The sequence below is a fragment of the Bufo bufo genome, chromosome 6 (assembly GCF_905171765.1).
Source record: "Bufo bufo chromosome 6, aBufBuf1.1, whole genome shotgun sequence".
NCBI classification, from domain to species: Eukaryota; Metazoa; Chordata; class Amphibia; order Anura; family Bufonidae; genus Bufo; species Bufo bufo.
This window is the reverse complement of record NC_053394.1, coordinates 319,329,338-319,346,343: the sequence shown is the minus strand read 5'-3', so window position 1 is coordinate 319,346,343 and position 17,006 is coordinate 319,329,338. Positions and strand designations below refer to the sequence as shown.

The following is a 17,006-nucleotide window of genomic DNA, read 5'->3' as shown; positions in this document are numbered from 1 at the left end:
GTCACCATGAAAATGGAGTGCAATCTGCAGGAAGTATAGAGCAGGAGGAGCTGAGCAGATTGATAAATAGTTTTGTGGAAATGATTCAGTAAAACATGTAATTTAGTCACTAAAATTATAGGTACCAGTCGGAACCAAAGCCAAGTTCGGTTTCGACTTTAAAAATCAACTACTGAAGTTATTCAGCGAAGTCACACACGACTTTGAGAATAATTAACTTCGGCTCATTGGAGCCTATACGTTCTAATACTATACATACAGTATTATTCCGAAGTTTTGAACAAAACGACTTTGGATGAAGCATCTGAAGCTCGCATCGCTCAATACTAATTAAAATCTCTGCTCTTTCTGAGCTCAGTTGCCCAAGTGTGTGGTCCTACCACTGATTGACAGTCTTCCCTGTATAAGAGTGTATACATAGATAACGGTCAATCACTGATAGGACCACCCACTTGGCTACTGAGCTAATGAATAAGTTAAAAGTTTAGTGGAATCATTTACCATGTATCAATCTGCTCAGCTCCTCCTGCTCTCTTGCTCCTCCTCCTGCTTTCCTGCTCAGCTCCTCCTGCTCCCTTGCTCTTCCTCTTGGTCTTCTTGCAAGGTTCTATCTTCAGATTATAGTTCCTATTTTGATGACAGATTCCCTTTTTATTGTTTTTTTTTTTTTTTTTTTTTTTTTTTTTTTTTTCTTAAAAACCATCATGAATGGACAAGGTAGAGACAAAGATAGCCTGTACTTCTATGATCACATTATACCTCTGTATTTATTCTCTGACAGGAAAAAATTAGAAGTCTGCGGGAGCAAAACCAGCAACTGAAGGCAGAGGAACAAAGCGTGAAGGACAAGGTTATCTATCTAGAAAATGAAACCGAGAATCTGGAGGCCGTGAGTATCCTCAGCATCCATTATGTGGGTGTGGTACTGCAACAAGGGAAGCCGCAGGACTCCAGACTATGTGAATTTTGTACTGCTTATTGTGGGATTTCCCGGTGTCAGATCCCCACCAATCAACTGTTGGTTGCAATTATGCATTGATATTGATTGATGTAAAAAACAAACGGCAAATTCTATAAAAAAAGAAACCCTGCTAACCTGTCTTTGTTTACAAGCGGCCCACACGTGACCGCTGCAGCCAATCAATTGTCTCAGTGGCATATGCTGTAATACTAGCATCACTGAGCAGTGATGCCTGTAATATGGCACATGGCAACTGAGGTCACTCGCTGGTGGCAGTGGTCACATGCTGGCCTCTTGTGTGCAAAGTCTGGGGGAACTACTGGAACTTCAGCGCTGGATTTGGTGGAGGATTGTAGAGTTTAGTAGTGTTTGTTTCTATTTTATAGACTTTGCTGGCTAGTTTCTTTTTTGGAAGTCACATAACCCTTTTCAAGAGGTTTTCTGGTTCCTTTATATTGGTGGCTTATTCACAGGATAGACCATCGATGTTTGATCGACTGGTGTCCAACACCCCGTCTATCCGCTGTTCTGCATCATCTCTGGCACTGAAACTACAGCTCCATCCACTGTGTGTATCGGCCAAAGCTGGTTACTGTAGTGCTGCCCCCATCAAGTCAATGGAAGCAGGGCTTCAGTAACCGGCTTCATTCACTACACACAGTAGTAGTTCCAGCACTGACTTCCAGCTCCAGAGCTACAGCAGAACAGACGATCTTTGGGGGTGTGGGGTTAGTATCATGAGGAAAGGACTGGAAAACCCCTTTAAATGCTTAGACGGTAATACCCATCCTTGACTTTTTGAAATTATTATGGAAACCATGACCATCATTTTCATTTTTTTTTGCAGATTTGCTCTTCTGAAGTGGAAGGGAAAATGGTTTTCAAGGGGAAAGTGAGCAACAACATTTTTTCCAGATGTGCGATTAATGTCAAACATCAGATTAGATATCCTGTTAAAGGAGGAACAGCACTTATCGTCTTTGAAGAGCCGTCTGGTAAGGATCAATGAACGGTACCAGAGGTCGTAATAACGCCTGTACGCTTGGGAAAAGGCTGATGCGTATGAATACGCATTAAGGCTTTTCATGTAGTTAACCAGCGCACTGCACGCTGTGAATCTCATGGGCACGTCAGAAATTTAAAATTATCTCTATTTGCAATTCATGTATAGAAGACAATATCACGGTAGACTGGTAACGGTTTCCTGCATAAATAGCAGCCTCTTAATGTTATTTAGACCTATGTATTATATATATTGATTACTTCAACTTTTGTACTCTTCGGCTGAAATTTTTTTTTTTAAATGTGTTGTAAATGGTAACATATTAGCATAGTAACATAGTTTGTAAGGCTGAAAAAAGCCCTCTGTCCATCCAGTTCAGCCTGTTATTCTTTAAGTTGATTCAGAGGAAGGCAAAAAAAAAAACCATGAGATGGAAGACAGTTTTCCTCATATTAGGGGGAAAGATTCCTTTCCGACGCCAGTCAGGCAATCAGAATAACTCCCTGGATCAACGGCCCGTCTCCAGAAATCTAATATCTATAAGGCTACTTTCACATCTGCGGCACTGCAATCCGGCTGCTTGTTCCAGCAGAGAATGCCGGGAATTGACCAGACACAAGCCACAGCGTTCAGCAGTGTTTGTCCAACCGATTTTTTGCATATTTGCCGTATCTCTGCCGGAACCCATTATAGGTAATGGTGGGCATTCTGGTTGTGCCGGAACAGCCTGCCAAAATCCCATGCCGCAGATGTGAAAGTAGCCTAACCTGTAATATTATTACACTCTGGAAATACATCCAGGCCCCTCTTGAACTCTTTGTCACGGCTGTCATGGTCTGGTGGTAGTGGACCGTGACACTTTTGCCGTGCATGCATGTTGTTAGCATGATTTTACACTTCCCCTTTAAGGCTGGTGTTCCTTCCAATTTTGGTTTGTTTAGGGTTAAAGGAGTGTGCAAGGTGGAACTGGGTGTGGCCTCATGGCTCTTCTTATACTGGAGTTGTGAGTAGAGGGTAGTGGTATGTCTGCCTTTGTATGAGTAGAAGCTTTGCTTCTCTCTGGATGTGTCACTTGTCCGTGAGGGCCTCCTTGTGGAACATCAAGGTCTTTGGCAATGTCAGCCTGATGTTTCCCCGTGTCCCCTTACCCTGCCTCACCTGTTTATGATGTTTGGTGTGGGTTTATGTACAGGGTGTTTGTTGTATGTCATTTGGTGTTTATAGTCCAGCATGGTTGTTTGACATTTTCCCTGTCTGTCTGTGCCTGCGGAAGTGGGCTCCATGGTTTCCCGGAGGGGTGAACCACAAGTCAGCAAGCTGTAGTTGTTCCACCTAGTCGTTGTGGCAGGTAAGTAGTGGTTGTTGCAATGCGTGTCGTTTGCGCTGGGCTCTTACCTGCGGTTATGTATTTATGCTTGCTCTCTTCTCCTTCTTTGTTGCTAGACCTGTGGGAGACTCCGGTTCTTCCGTGTCTTGGAGGAACCGGTTGTCTATTTCTCCTGACAATACCATCAGGGTGAATTAGGATTTTAGGTTCCGGGTATGAGGCCTCCCACCATCAGGGTTGGCTCATACAGTCAGGAATTTTATTTAGCGAGGCATAGGAGGTGACCTGCTCCTTTATCCTGGCTCCCAGGCCTTGTGGCATGGTCTATATAGATATTGTGCAGTGGGGGGTTTTCCCTGACTCCCCACCGTGACACTCTTTTAGTGAATTCACCATCACCACCCCCTCAGGTAGAAAATTCAATAGTCTTTCCTACAGACACAGAGGATGTGCCCTTGTCACAGTCCTGGGTATAAAAAGATCTTTTCTATCACTGAGCCAGGTTCCCACATAAACACATTTTTCCCCAGTCCGAGCATTCTCATTTTATATACTAACCTTTTTTGTGGCACTGCATCAAATGCTTTAGAGAAGTTAAGATATATGATATCCAGTGACTCAAGCTGGTTCACTCTAGAACTTACCTTCTCATAGAAACTGATTAAATTAGTTTGACAGGACCGATCCCTCATAAACCTGTGCTAATTCAGTGTTAGACCCCTATTTTCACTCAGATACTCCAGGATAGCATCTCTTATAAAGCCTTCAGTTTAACCACAACAGATGTTAGACTTATCGGCCTATAGTCTCCAGGCTCTGTTTTTGACAGAAAAGGAGGTAGGATTGCCATTCTGTACAGTCTTAACATTTTCCTGCTAAATAAAGCTATTTACTTTGTAGTTGCTGCAAGATTAATTCAGAAGAAGCATCTAAAGGTAGAATTTGAAGAATTTGAAGACTTCTATATCAAAGTGCAGGCTGAGCCTGTAGAACTTATGGTCCTGGATGATATCAGTGTAAGTAATTCTCTTGAGTCCGGTTCTGGTGGAGTAATACATAGATTATGAAATGCACATCAGTGACCAAACGGGAGAATTTTAGTAGCTGTCTACTGTACTGTCAGTCAGGTGAAAGGAGCGTTAAACCTAGAAATGAGTGTTGGTGTCCATCTACAAGACATTGTGCAAACTCATGAAGAATTATCAAGAAAACCTGGCAGATAAGACTGGAGTCCATGTTCTCCTTAGTTCCAGTGATTGGTTGGGGACTGGTTTAGAAGCAAAGTTTAAAGGGTTTGTCCTGGATTACAAAAACATGGCTGTTTTCTTCCAGAAAGGGTGCCAAATCTATCCATGGATTGTGTCGTGTCTGGTATTGCAGCTCAGTTCCATTGACAGAGATGCAATACCACACACTACCTTTGGACAGGTGTGGGGCTATTTTTTGAAAGAAAACAGGCATGATTTTCTTATGCTCACTTCTAAGTGAGGAGCAGCAGGGTTTTTAATAGGTATCTGTCATCGTTGTTATGCTGCCCCATCTGAATCAGCATAAACTGGGACACAGAGCCTGGGCCACTTACTTGACCCTTAGATAGGAGCATACAACCGGAGACATATTCCCTTTAACAATAATCTTTTTAGAACCTTAATCTCTTCAGGCAGCCCCTTATCGATTATTGTGGAGATCACTGCAGTAATTGAAGTCTTGTTTCCTAACATACAGATGGATATAAGCCGGAGCCCCGGGAAGATCCTAGTGTCCAATCTTCCAGCTTCCAAATCTAAAGAAAATCTTTTGGACAAGATAGAGCTGTTTTTTACCAAGACCAAAAATGGTGGCGGAGAAGTGGACGGCAGGGAGTTTCTCGATGACTCCAGGAGTGTCATTCTGACATTTGCAAATGAAGGAGGTATAGAATATATGTCATACAGTAAAAACAGGTCTCCTGTGCATGGTTGTGTCTATATTACAGTGTGTGAAAGGTACGTGTCCTTGTAATGCTGCGGTAGACACCTAGTAGGTGAAGGTGTATGTGATGAGGCCATCAGATCAGATTTCCACAGCTGTACTCAGTCACTGTAGGTGTTGAGAGATGCATGCCCTGGATTATGTTCACGTGGCGGTATTTGCAGGCAGAGTTTGGCGCATATTTCAACATTTGTCCCTCTTTGTCTTTAATGGGAAGCTGCTTTGCCACTTATGCAACCATGCCATTTGCGAAGACTTGAAATAGATGTGATGTGCAGAAAATGCCATGGGTTAGCTGCATGCGGATTTACCTCATTGAATGAGGCTAATCTACATGCAGACCTGCAGCAGTTGTAGATGCAAATCCGCAGCAGAGCTCCAAGGGTCAGCCTACTTTCACACTCGCGTTTTGGCTTTCCGTTTGTGAGATCCGTACAGGGCTGTCACAAGCGGTCCAAAACGGATCAGTTTGCTTTCTGAATGGAAAGTATCTGCTCAGAATGCATCAGTTTAGTCTCCATTCCGCTTTGGAGATGGACACCAAAACGCTGCTTGCAGCGTTTTGGTGTCCGTCTGATGAAACTGAGCCAAACGGATCCATCCTGAAACACAATGTAAGTCAATGGGGACGGATCCGTTTTCACTGACACAATCTGGCACAATAGAAAACAGATCTGTCTTCCATTGACTTTCACTTTCAATGGTGTTCAAGACGGATCAGTCTTGGCTATGTTAAAGATAATACAAACGGATCCGTTCTGAATGGATGCAGACGGTTGTACTATCTGAACGGATCCGTCCATGACGGATCCACACAAAACACGAATGTGAAAGTAGCCATGTATTTCTGGCATGTGAACCTATCCTTATTGTGTACTAGAAGGAGTTGCTGAGCGGTAAAAGTCTTAAAGCGTAACTGAGTTTTCAAAAAAAGTTTATATAGTGGCTGTTCTTCTTTGTACAGTCGTGGCCAAAAGTTTTGAGAATTACATAAATATTGGAAATTGGATAAGTTGCTGCTTAAGTTTTTATAATAGCAATGTGCATATACTCCAGAATGTTATGAAGAGTGATCAGATGAATTACATAGTCCTTCTTTGCCATGAAAATTAACTTAATCCCAAAAAAAAGCTGAGATCATTTCAGTAATCGTCTTGTTAACTCAGGTGAGAATGTTGACGAGCACAAGGCTGGAGATCATTATGTCAGGCTGATTGGGTTAAAATGGCAGACTTGACCTGTTAAAAGGAGGGTGATGCTTGAAATCATTGTTCTTCCATTGTTAACCATGGTGACCTGCAAAGAAACTCGTGCAGCCATCATTGCATTGCATAAAAATGGCTTCACAGGCAAGGATATTGTGGCTACTAAGATTGCACCTCAATCAACAATTTATAGGATCATCAAGAACTTCAAGGAAAGAGGTTCAATTCTTGTTAAGAAGGCTTCAGGGCGTCCAAGAAAGTCCAGCAAGCGCCAGGATCGTCTCCTAAAGAGGATTCAGCTGCGGGATCGGAGTGCCACCAGTGCAGAGCTTGCTCAGGAATGGCAGCAGGCAGGTGTGAGCGCATCTGCACGCACAGTGAGGCAAAGACTTTTGGAAGATGGCCTGGTGTCAAGAAGGGCAGCAAAGAAGCCACTTCTCTCCAAAAAAAACATCAGGGACAGATTGATCTTCTGCAGAAAGTATGGTGAATGGACTGCTGAGGACTGGGGCAAAGTCATATTCTCCGATGAAGCCTCTTTCCGATTGTTTGGGGCATCTGGAAAAAGGCTTGTCCGGAGAAGAAAAGGTGAGCGCTACCATCAGTCCTGTGTCATGCCAACAGTAAAGCATCCTGAGACCATTCATGTGTGGGGTTGCTTCTCATCCAAGGGAGTGGGCTCACTCACAATTTTGCCCAAAAACACAGCCATGAATAAAGAATTGTACCAAAACACCCTCCAACAGCAACTTCTTCCAACAATCCAACAACAGTTTGGTGAAGAACAATGCATTTTCCAGCACGATGGAGCACCGTGCCATAAGGCAAAAGTGATAACGAAGTGGCTCGGGGACCAAAACGTTGACATTTTGGGTCCATGGCCTGGAAACTCCCCAGATCTTAATCCCATTGAGAACTTGTGGTCAATCCTCAAGAGGCGGGTGGACAAACAAAAACCCACTAATTCTGACAAACTCCAAGAAGTGATTATGAAAGAATGGGTTGCTATCAGTCAGGAATTGGCCCAGAAGTTGATTGAGAGCATGCCCAGTCGAATTGCAGAGGTCCTGAAAAAGAAGGGCCAACACTGCAAATACTGACTCTTTGCATAAATATCATGTAATTGTCGATAAAAGCCTTTGAAACGTATGAAGTGCGTGTAATTATATTTCACTACATCACAGAAACAACTGAAACAAAGATCTAAAAGCAGTTTAGCAGCAAACTTTGTGAAAACTAATATTTGTGTCATTCTCAAAACTTTTGGCCACGACAGTACATACATAACTGTGAAGGAGCAAGTCTTTTTTGGGCTTCCTTAATGTTTCCTTCAGCTATATTGTTCCCTTTCAGCTGCAGAGCTAAATGCATTTCACTCAGAAGCAGGAGTCATCTTCCTCCTGTGAAATCTGCACACAAGGCTCCTCTTCTCTGCTGCAGGCTCCGGACCCGCTTTCCTGCACTGTCGCGGGTGGCGACAGCTTCAGTTGCACCTTGTAGGAGCCGCACGTGTCCTGTTTCTTTAAGGGTTCGTGCACGCCCCTGATCCCCTGATTCCGCCTTCTCTCCAATCCCGGCCAGGCACCACTTTTATAAGGGTGCTTCCCCCTTCCTGTGATGCCTGAGCTATATTGTAGTTTTCTACAGCGAAGGTTCCTGTGTTGTTATCCTGCTTCCGACCTTAGCCTGTATCCTGACCTCGTCTCTGCCTGATCCTCCTGTACCTCGCTGCTCTCAAGTGTATGATTCGGATTGTCGACCACGCCTCTGTCTGCTGTTCAGCTTGTTACACCTGCTGCACCTGAGCTATTCAGCTCTGCTGTTCTAACAGCTCCAGCTCTGCTAAATCACTAACTCAGCTCTGCTTCATCTGACTCTGCTGCTGCACTCCTTCCGTCCAGTGTCATCTCGCTCCACCTGCCTGTATCCCCAGTGCTTGCACTGGGGCGCTCCGGTCTGCTCGGCCAGCTGCCACTTAACCGGGACCACTCTTGCGGTAGCGACCTGGTGTCTCCCCTGCAGCTAAGACCAGCTTCCGCATCTTGGAGCGGGATAAAGGGTGAAAACCAGGGGAACATCTAGATTCCGCTCCCAAGTTTGGCCCAAAGCCAAACCAGTAAGTGGCACAGCGGGTCCACGCCCGTTGGAGCGTTACAAAATCTACCAGCACTGTACTGCTGTGACATCCTTTCCGTTCCCACTGTGTTTATTTTCAGCCCTGGAGCTCATAGAACAGATAAGGAGGGGAAATCGCACAGTGCAGTTTTTATTTACCATGCTCCGGATCTCAGCTAGCTCTGACACTCCCCCATTTCCTGTGAGCATCTTCTGTGTCTGTTACCTGGGACAGATCTTGCCTGACAACATGCAGTGGACGGCAAATTAGGTGGAAGTGAGACCCCTAGTGGCCATGACTTTATAGCTTTTTTTCTAGGTGGATACAGGCAGATTTTTATAAATTATTATTTATTATTAAAGATATGAAGTGATTTAGGAATGTGCTACTTAAACCATTCTCTGTTAAATTAAATGAAATTGTGTTGAAGTACAGTGAGTCTTTAATGCAAATTTTACACTAGCGGTCTTTGGATCCGGCTTTAAAGGACACTGCCTGAATGTCCGCCGATCCCAATGACTATAATGGGGACCGGCAGAGATCCGTCCGCAACCCGGCAAATATGCCAAGAATTGGCTGGACAAATACAGCTGTGCTGATGGATATTATATAAGGGTGTTCTGTATGATGATGGATAGTATGTGAGTGTTCTATATGATGATGGATATTATGTGTGTTCTGTATGATGATGGATATTATATAATGGTGTTCTGTATGATGATGGATATTATATAATGGTGTTCTGTATGATGATGGATAGTATGTGAGTGTTCTATATGATGATGGATAGTATGTGTGTTCTGTATGATGATGGATATTATATAATGGTGTTCTGTATGATGATGGATAGTATGTGAGTGTTCTATATGATGATGGATAGTATGTGAGTGTTCTATATGATGATGGATAGTATGTGAGTGTACTGTATGATGATGGATAGTATGTGAGTGTTCTATATGATGATGGATAGTATGTGAGTGTTCTGTATGATGATGGATAGTATGTGAGTGTTCTGTATGATGATGGATAGTATGTGAGTGTTCTGTATGATGATGGATAGTATGTGAGTGTTCTATATGATGATGGATAGTATGTGAGTGTTCTATATGATGATGGATAGTATGTAAGTGTTCTGTATGATGATGGATATTATATAATGGTGTTCTGTATGATGATGGATATTATACAATGGTGTTCTGTATGATGATGAATAGTATGTGAGTGTTCTATATGATGATGGATAGTATGTGTGTTCTGTATGATGATGGATATTATATAATGGTGTTCTGTATGATGATGGATAGTATGTGAGTGTTCTATATGATGATGGATAGTATGTGAGTGTACTGTATGATGATGGATAGTATGTGAGTGTTCTATATGATGATGGATAGTATGTGAGTGTTCTGTATGATGATGGATAGTATGTGAGTGTTCTGTATGATGATGGATAGTATGTGAGTGTTCTGTATGATGATGGATAGTATGTGAGTGTTCTGTATGATGATGGATAGTATGAGTGTTCTATATGATGATGGATAGTATGTGAGCGTTCTGTATGATGATGGATAGTATGTGAGTGTTCTGTATGATGATGGATAGTATGTGAGTGTTCTGTATGATGATGGATATTATGTGTGTTCTGTATGATGATGGATATTATATAATGGTGTTCTGTATGATGATGGATATTATATAATGGTGTTCTGTATGATGATGGATAGTATGTGGGTGTTCTGTATGATGATGGATAGTATGTGAGTGTTCTGTATGATGATGGATAGTATGTGAGTGTTCTGTATGATGATGGATAGTATGTGAGTGTTCTATATGATGATGGATATTATGTGAGTGTTCTGTATGATGATGGATAGTATGTGAGTGTTCTGTATGATGATGGATATTATGTGAGTGTTCTGTATGATGATGGATAGTATGTGAGCGTTCTGTATGATGATGGATAGTATGTGAGCGTTCTGTATGATGATGGATAGTATGTGAGCGTTCTGTATGATGATGGATATTATGTGTGTTCTGTATGATGATGGATATTATATAAGGGTGTTCTGTATGATGGATAGTATGTGAGTGTTCTGTATGATGATGGATAGTATGTGAGTGTTCTGTATGATGATGGATAGTATGTGAGTGTTCTATATGATGATGGATATTATGTGAGTGTTCTGTATGATGATGGATAGTATGTGAGTGTTCTGTATGATGGATAGTATGTGAGCGTTCTATATGATGATGGATAGTATGTGAGTGTTCTGTATGATGGATAGTATGTGAGCGTTCTATATGATGATGGATAGTATGTGAGTGTTCTGTATGATGATGAATATTATATAATGGTGTTCTGTATGATGATGTGTATTGTAGTTTCATGGGGGGTGTGGGTCCTCCTTTTTGGGGTTATGTAAGTTGTCAATTGTCCCCTTAATAACAGTGGGCTTGGCTCATTAACTCCAAGTCATCCAGTAGATTAATCTTGGTCCGAGTTCTTCATTTACTTACACAGATATTTAGGTAATGGGAGCGCGGCCTCCCCTGATCACCATGTGCTTGCTAGCATTTTAGAGCGGATGATGATCAGCCTGGAAAAATATCACTGTTTGGATCTGGTGAATCCAGTAATTCTAACCATTAGGACTAGAATCCGTTGCTGTAGGTCAGATTGCGACAAGAGTCTCCACATTTATAGCATAATACTGTCCAAATCTGTCTTGTCTGTATGTTCTGGTCAATGGGATCTTGTCTACATTACAGTTGCTCCACAGTTGGTGGAAAAAAAGAAGTTTGATGTGCCATTTGGGGAAGAAGAAACTCACCAAGTCTTTGTATCTCCATCTTTAGATGGCGACATGACAAGATATGTGGTAAGCTGATGAGGATCCATACACTTCAGAAATGATTGTTGTATCTAGTTCTCTATTCCAGATCATAGGTCGAAAGAATGAGGCTACTTTCACACTAGCGTTCGGGGCTCCGTTTGTGAGCTCCGTTTGAAGGGTCTCACAAGCGGCCCGAACGCATCCGTACTGCCCCAATGCATTCTGAGTGAATGCGGATCCGCTCAGAATGCATCAGTCTGGCAGCGTTCAGCCTCCGCTCCGCTCAGCAAGCGGACACCCGAATGCTGCTTGCAGCGTTCTGGTGTCCGCCTGGCCGTGCGGAGGCAAACTGATCCGTCCAGACTTACAATGTAAGTCAATGGGGACGGATCCGTGTGAAGTTGACACAATATGGCTCAATTTTCAAACGGATCTGTCCCCCATTGACTTTCAATGTAAAATCTGGACGGATCCGTCTGAACTACTTTCAGACTTAGAATTTTTTCTAAACTATAATGCAGACGGATCCGTTCTGAATGGATCCAAACGTCTGCATTATAGGAGTGGATCCGTCTGTGCAGACAGCAGACGGATCCGCTCTGAACGCAAGTGTGAAAGTAGCCTTACATGCCACAAATGACCCATTAGACTCGCCTGTCTCCTAACGCTAAATGTGCACATAGTTTTTATGGAGTAGGATCGATGAGTGGGCAGCACTTATTTTCAGGAGTATCCAGCATGTAATAGACCCTACATGTCCATGCGCTACACAGTCAGTAAAAGAAATAAAATTGATATGTAGCAAAGCCATTTTGTAGAATATTAGCTAGCAGGACCCGTATGACCATTGTGGGGATTTGCTCTGGTAAACAGGCTAGCGGACGCAGTATAGAGGCAAACACAAAGTCTTTAACTTAAGCAGTTCAGTGTTTTAGTCACACATAAGGAGTGACATGAAAAGTCCACAGAACAAAAACCTTCACCTGGTTTGCAGTTTCTCCACCTGTGGTACACAGCAGGCTTTAGGGGCCTGTTTCTCAGCATGCGGCTCCCAGCACGGAACAAGTTTTCAGATCTCAAAAGACACACGGACTGACAGCGCTCCACTGTCACAGAGGAGTAATACACACCCAGCTGAGACTGCTGGCTGGGTTTGATATAGGCCAGTAAAGACCCGGCCTGGAGCGTGGGGAGAAGCCACCCACCCAGCACTTTGGCTACTCCGAGTAAGAGCTGGCCCGGATCAGCTTACAGCCATACTAAAATAGCAACGTGTCAACCAGTACTAGCTCCCGCTAACACTTGAAAATACCGGCTCTTACTTCACCGAGGCCAGGAACCTCAGTGACACATTCCTTCCATCAACGACGGACCCTTGTGCCTTCCTACAACATACACTATTAAGTGCTCAGCATGAGGATAGCGCTACCCCCCCTATGGGAGAACCTAGGGTCTATAGTAACCTATCTTTTGCTTTTTCATGTGCAGATGAAGAATTTGCTGTGTAACCGGACAGTATTAATAACAGGGATTCCTGATATCAAGGATGAAGAAACGCTGAGGGATCTTTTGGAGCTCCACTTTCAAAAAACCAAGAATGATGGAGGAGAGGTGCTGGAACTATTTTACTGCCCAGAAGGGAAGAACGCTGTAGCTTTGTTTGAAGATGATGAAGATGACTTCTCACAAATAGAGTGATTTTCAAAAAAAAAAAATATATCAAAATAATAATTCAATATGTTGGAAAATCAGAAAGTATGCATCTTTACTTTGTTTGGGATCTGGGATACATTGATTTTTATATTGGGGCATCATGCAAACGGTCTCTGCATGGGGTTAATTGTTGTAAAGATTTGGGGGCGGTTTAAAATAAAAATGTGGTGAATCCATTAAAGGGAATCCATCAAGCTGAACATGGTGTTAAAACTATATATCAATCTGCTCAGCTCCTCCTGCTCTATAACACACTGCCTGCAGATTACTACACATTTTCATGGTGGCAGGTTCCCTTTACGGTATACAGCAGATAACAATATAGTCGGTTTTTTGTTTTTACACGGGGTGTGACCAGAGACTCCCTATTCCTACACACTGGCAGACAGCAGCAGCAGCTCATTTATATGGATGCACGCCCTTATGAAGTGGGTTACATCCATAGTTAAAACTAGTATATAGCTCTGTACCTGTTAGTGGTTTATACTGAAGGTTCAACGAGACGGTCGTCACGTAATGTTTACAATCCTTTCAGCTACTTAAGACCATGTTCACACAGGGCACATTGTCATGGTGTGGATCCGACTATGGATTAGGCCCATTCAATGAGGCCAATCTAAGTGCAGATACCTTCCACATGGATTCCCGTTGGAAACAATGGAATGTGAATTTGCTAGAGTTTTCATGCATACTCCACAATGAAATCCAGGTGACATTTAGGCCATGGGAACATACCCAAAAGGCTCATGCATACAACCATACCTTGGTTCCGCATCGGATGTTATCCATGTGTAGTCCACATCCGTAGATTATAGAATATGTCCTATTCAGGGGACAGCTCCCTGCCAGATCAATAGGGCTGTCTCTATTTGTTTATAGGGAGAGACCAGTTCTAGCCTAGCCTGGTGAGAAGCTGCCCAGAAGATTCTTCTCTAGTGTTGAGCGAACGTGTGTTTTATGTTCGGGTTATCGAAAAATCGCGTTATGGATTCTAAATTCCGTTATGGTCCGTGGTAGAGGAATCCATAACGCGATTCTTCGTTAGCCCGAACTTTAGACGCCGAACTTAAAACACAAGTTCGCTCAGCACTATTCTTCTCCCCATTCCAGGCTTGTTTTTATTGTTTTCAGCATTTCAAAAGGAGTCTGTCACTAGTTCATTCTGCCCATGGTTAGGACACCATAGGTCTCCTGATTAAAAGCAAATGATTGTCTGGAAAGAAGTCGTCCATGAAAGATCTTTCTCTGAATGAACGTTCCCAGAAAGATCATTCATCCTTTACCCGGTGCCATTGAACATGTATGGCCAGCTTGAACACCAGCAGTGACTAAAACGTGTATGGCAGCGTTGCTTTAGCCATTGCTCAGCAGAGGGTCATTCAGTGGTTGTTCCACCATTAGTGTACCTTTGTCTAATGTGTATGGCCACCTTTTAGTTGCTCCTCAGTGTCTGGCTATAAATGTTCAGTCTTTTAAAGGGGTCTGAGTGAAATATAAACACAAGTAGCAGCCTTAAATGTGATAAAATGATAAATGCAGTCATACTTACCACTTTTTTCCCCTGGTACTTCCAGCTTTACGCTCTGGTCCTGCACCACTGATGTCATCTTTTGGGCTGCAGCAGTGATGTTCACTATACAGCCAATCACTGGCTTCAGCAATATACAGAGCATCACTTCTGAGGCCACTAAGGCTGTATTGGTGATCTGCATGGAAGGTTACTGCTGCAGCCAGGGAGGATCGAAAGCAGCAGGAGAAAAAAGTGGTATCACTTCTTTTGATATTTTATCACATTTAGGGTCCATGCACAAGGCCATAGTTTTGGTACGCGGATCTAATGCTGACCCATTCATCTCAATGGGGGCCGCAAAAAATGCGGTCAGCACACCCATGTTCTGTCCGTATCTGTAAGTCCATTCCGCAGCCCCGCAAAAGAATAGAACATGTCCTATTTTTGTGCGTTTTGCGGATAGGACATCTCTGCAGGAGTTAAGAAAAAATGGTGGCAGGGATCCATGTTTTGCGGATCACATGACTCCTAAAGCCGTGTGCATGAGCCCTTACAGAAACTGACCGAGTTTTTATTTAAAGTCATTTGTCCAGGCTACAGACATTGATCATCAGTCCTCACGATAAGTCATTAATGTCAGATCGGCAGGGGTCCGACAACTGACACACCCACATTCAGCTGTTTTTGGCACCTACACAGTGGGGTCGGCACGTAAGCAGAAGGCTCTATACACTGTGTAGTTTCTGGTGCTGGCATACTGCAGCTCATTTCTTATAAATGGAACTGAGCTGCAGTACCCCAGCACGGCCATTACACAGATTATGGAGCTATCTGCTTCCAGCTCCGCACCCTGTATAGTTTCCAGCGCTGCGGGTGCTGCGGTGTGCCCGATGGAAACTCCACCGATCTGATATTGATGACCTATCGTGAGGACAGATGATCAATGTCTGCAGCCTGGACAACCCCTTTAACGCTTTCATGACTTAGGGTCCATTCACACGTCCGTGAATGTGTCCGCACCCATTCCGCAAATTGCGGAACGGGTGCGGACCCATTTATTCTCTATAGGGCAGGAATGGATGCGGACAGCACACAGTGTGCTATCCGCATTTCCGAAGCGCGGCCCCGATCTTCTGGTCCGCGGCTCCGGAAAAAAATAGAACATTGCGGACAAGAAAAGGCAGTTCTATGTGGGTGCCGGCCGGGTGTATTGTGGATCCGCAATACACTACGGACGGGTGAATGGACCCTTAAGCTCATGGATGTGCTTTGGAATAATATTTTTTACACGTTTTGCAGCCAACTTCTTCATGCATCACCAAAATGGACCAGGTTTTCAGCATAAGGCTCCATTCACACGTCCGCAATTTCATTCCGCATTTTGCGGAACGGAATTGCGGACCCATTCATTTCTATGGGGCTGCACAAAGTGCTGCCCGGATACGGAATTGCGGACCCGCACTTTCGGGTCCGCAATTCCGTTCCCGAAAAAAATAGAACATGTCCTATTCTTGTCCGCAATTGTGGACAAGAATAGGCATATTCTATTAGTGCCAGAAATGTGCGGTCCGCAAAATGCGGAACGCACATTGCCGCTGTCCGTGTTTTGCAGATCCGTGGATCCGCAAAACACGTTACGGATGTCTGAATGGAGCCTAATAAAGTGAAAAATGGATAGAAAAAAAATCCACATTTGCTTGGCTGTTTCACTTCACCTGCTAATGTAGATGGTGTGACAAAATTACCATCTGTAATAAACCTCTAATTCTACCAATTATAATTATACAATATGTGCACTGACAGGTCGGAGACCACCCCCTCGATAACAGTGTATAGCGTAATACCCCTGCAATCAATCTATCAAGAGATGTTAGTTTTGTACAGGTACGTGTCCTGCGGTGCTCTAGGCACTTGTGGGCACCATTGGGAGTATTGTCAGTACTTTTTTTTTATGTCATCAGGAGGAATGACTAAGGGCTCATGCACACAACCGTATGTAATTTGAGGTCCGAAGAACAGGGATCCTCAAAAAATACGTAGGACATCCGTGTGCATTTTGTATTTTGCGGATCGGAACAGCTGGCCCCTTATAGAACAGCCCTATCCTGTCCGTAATGCGGACAATAATAGGAAATGTTCTATTTTTTGCTGAATGGACATATGGAAACGGAATGCACACGGAGTATCTTCAGTTTTTTTGGGGACCCATTGAAATGAATGGTTCCACATACGGTCCGCAAAAAAAAAGGAATAGGCACAGAAAGAAAATGTGTTCGTGTGCATGAGTCCTTAGAAGGACGTGAACCCAGAATATTCAAGGATGGGTCCTGAGAACATGTCACCACGTACCTGACTTCCTTCTCATC

General features: G+C 43.4%; 1 protein-coding gene across 2 annotated transcripts in view; it reads left to right on the top strand.

Annotated features, from left to right (window-relative positions):
• Positions 1–13,121, top strand: part of IFI35 (interferon induced protein 35) — a 93,965-nt gene extending 80,844 nt beyond the window's left edge. For both annotated transcript variants that reach the window (XM_040434673.1, XM_040434672.1), the window contains 6 exons: positions 782–889; positions 1,809–1,956; positions 4,192–4,307; positions 5,017–5,203; positions 11,353–11,462; positions 12,906–13,121. In XM_040434673.1, coding sequence (XP_040290607.1) covers positions 782–889; positions 1,809–1,956; positions 4,192–4,307; positions 5,017–5,203; positions 11,353–11,462; positions 12,906–13,115 — 879 coding nt within the window. In that variant the 3' untranslated portion in view covers positions 13,116–13,121. The remainder of the gene's footprint in view (positions 1–781; positions 890–1,808; positions 1,957–4,191; positions 4,308–5,016; positions 5,204–11,352; positions 11,463–12,905) is intronic.
• Positions 13,122–17,006: the final 3,885 nt, after the last annotated feature.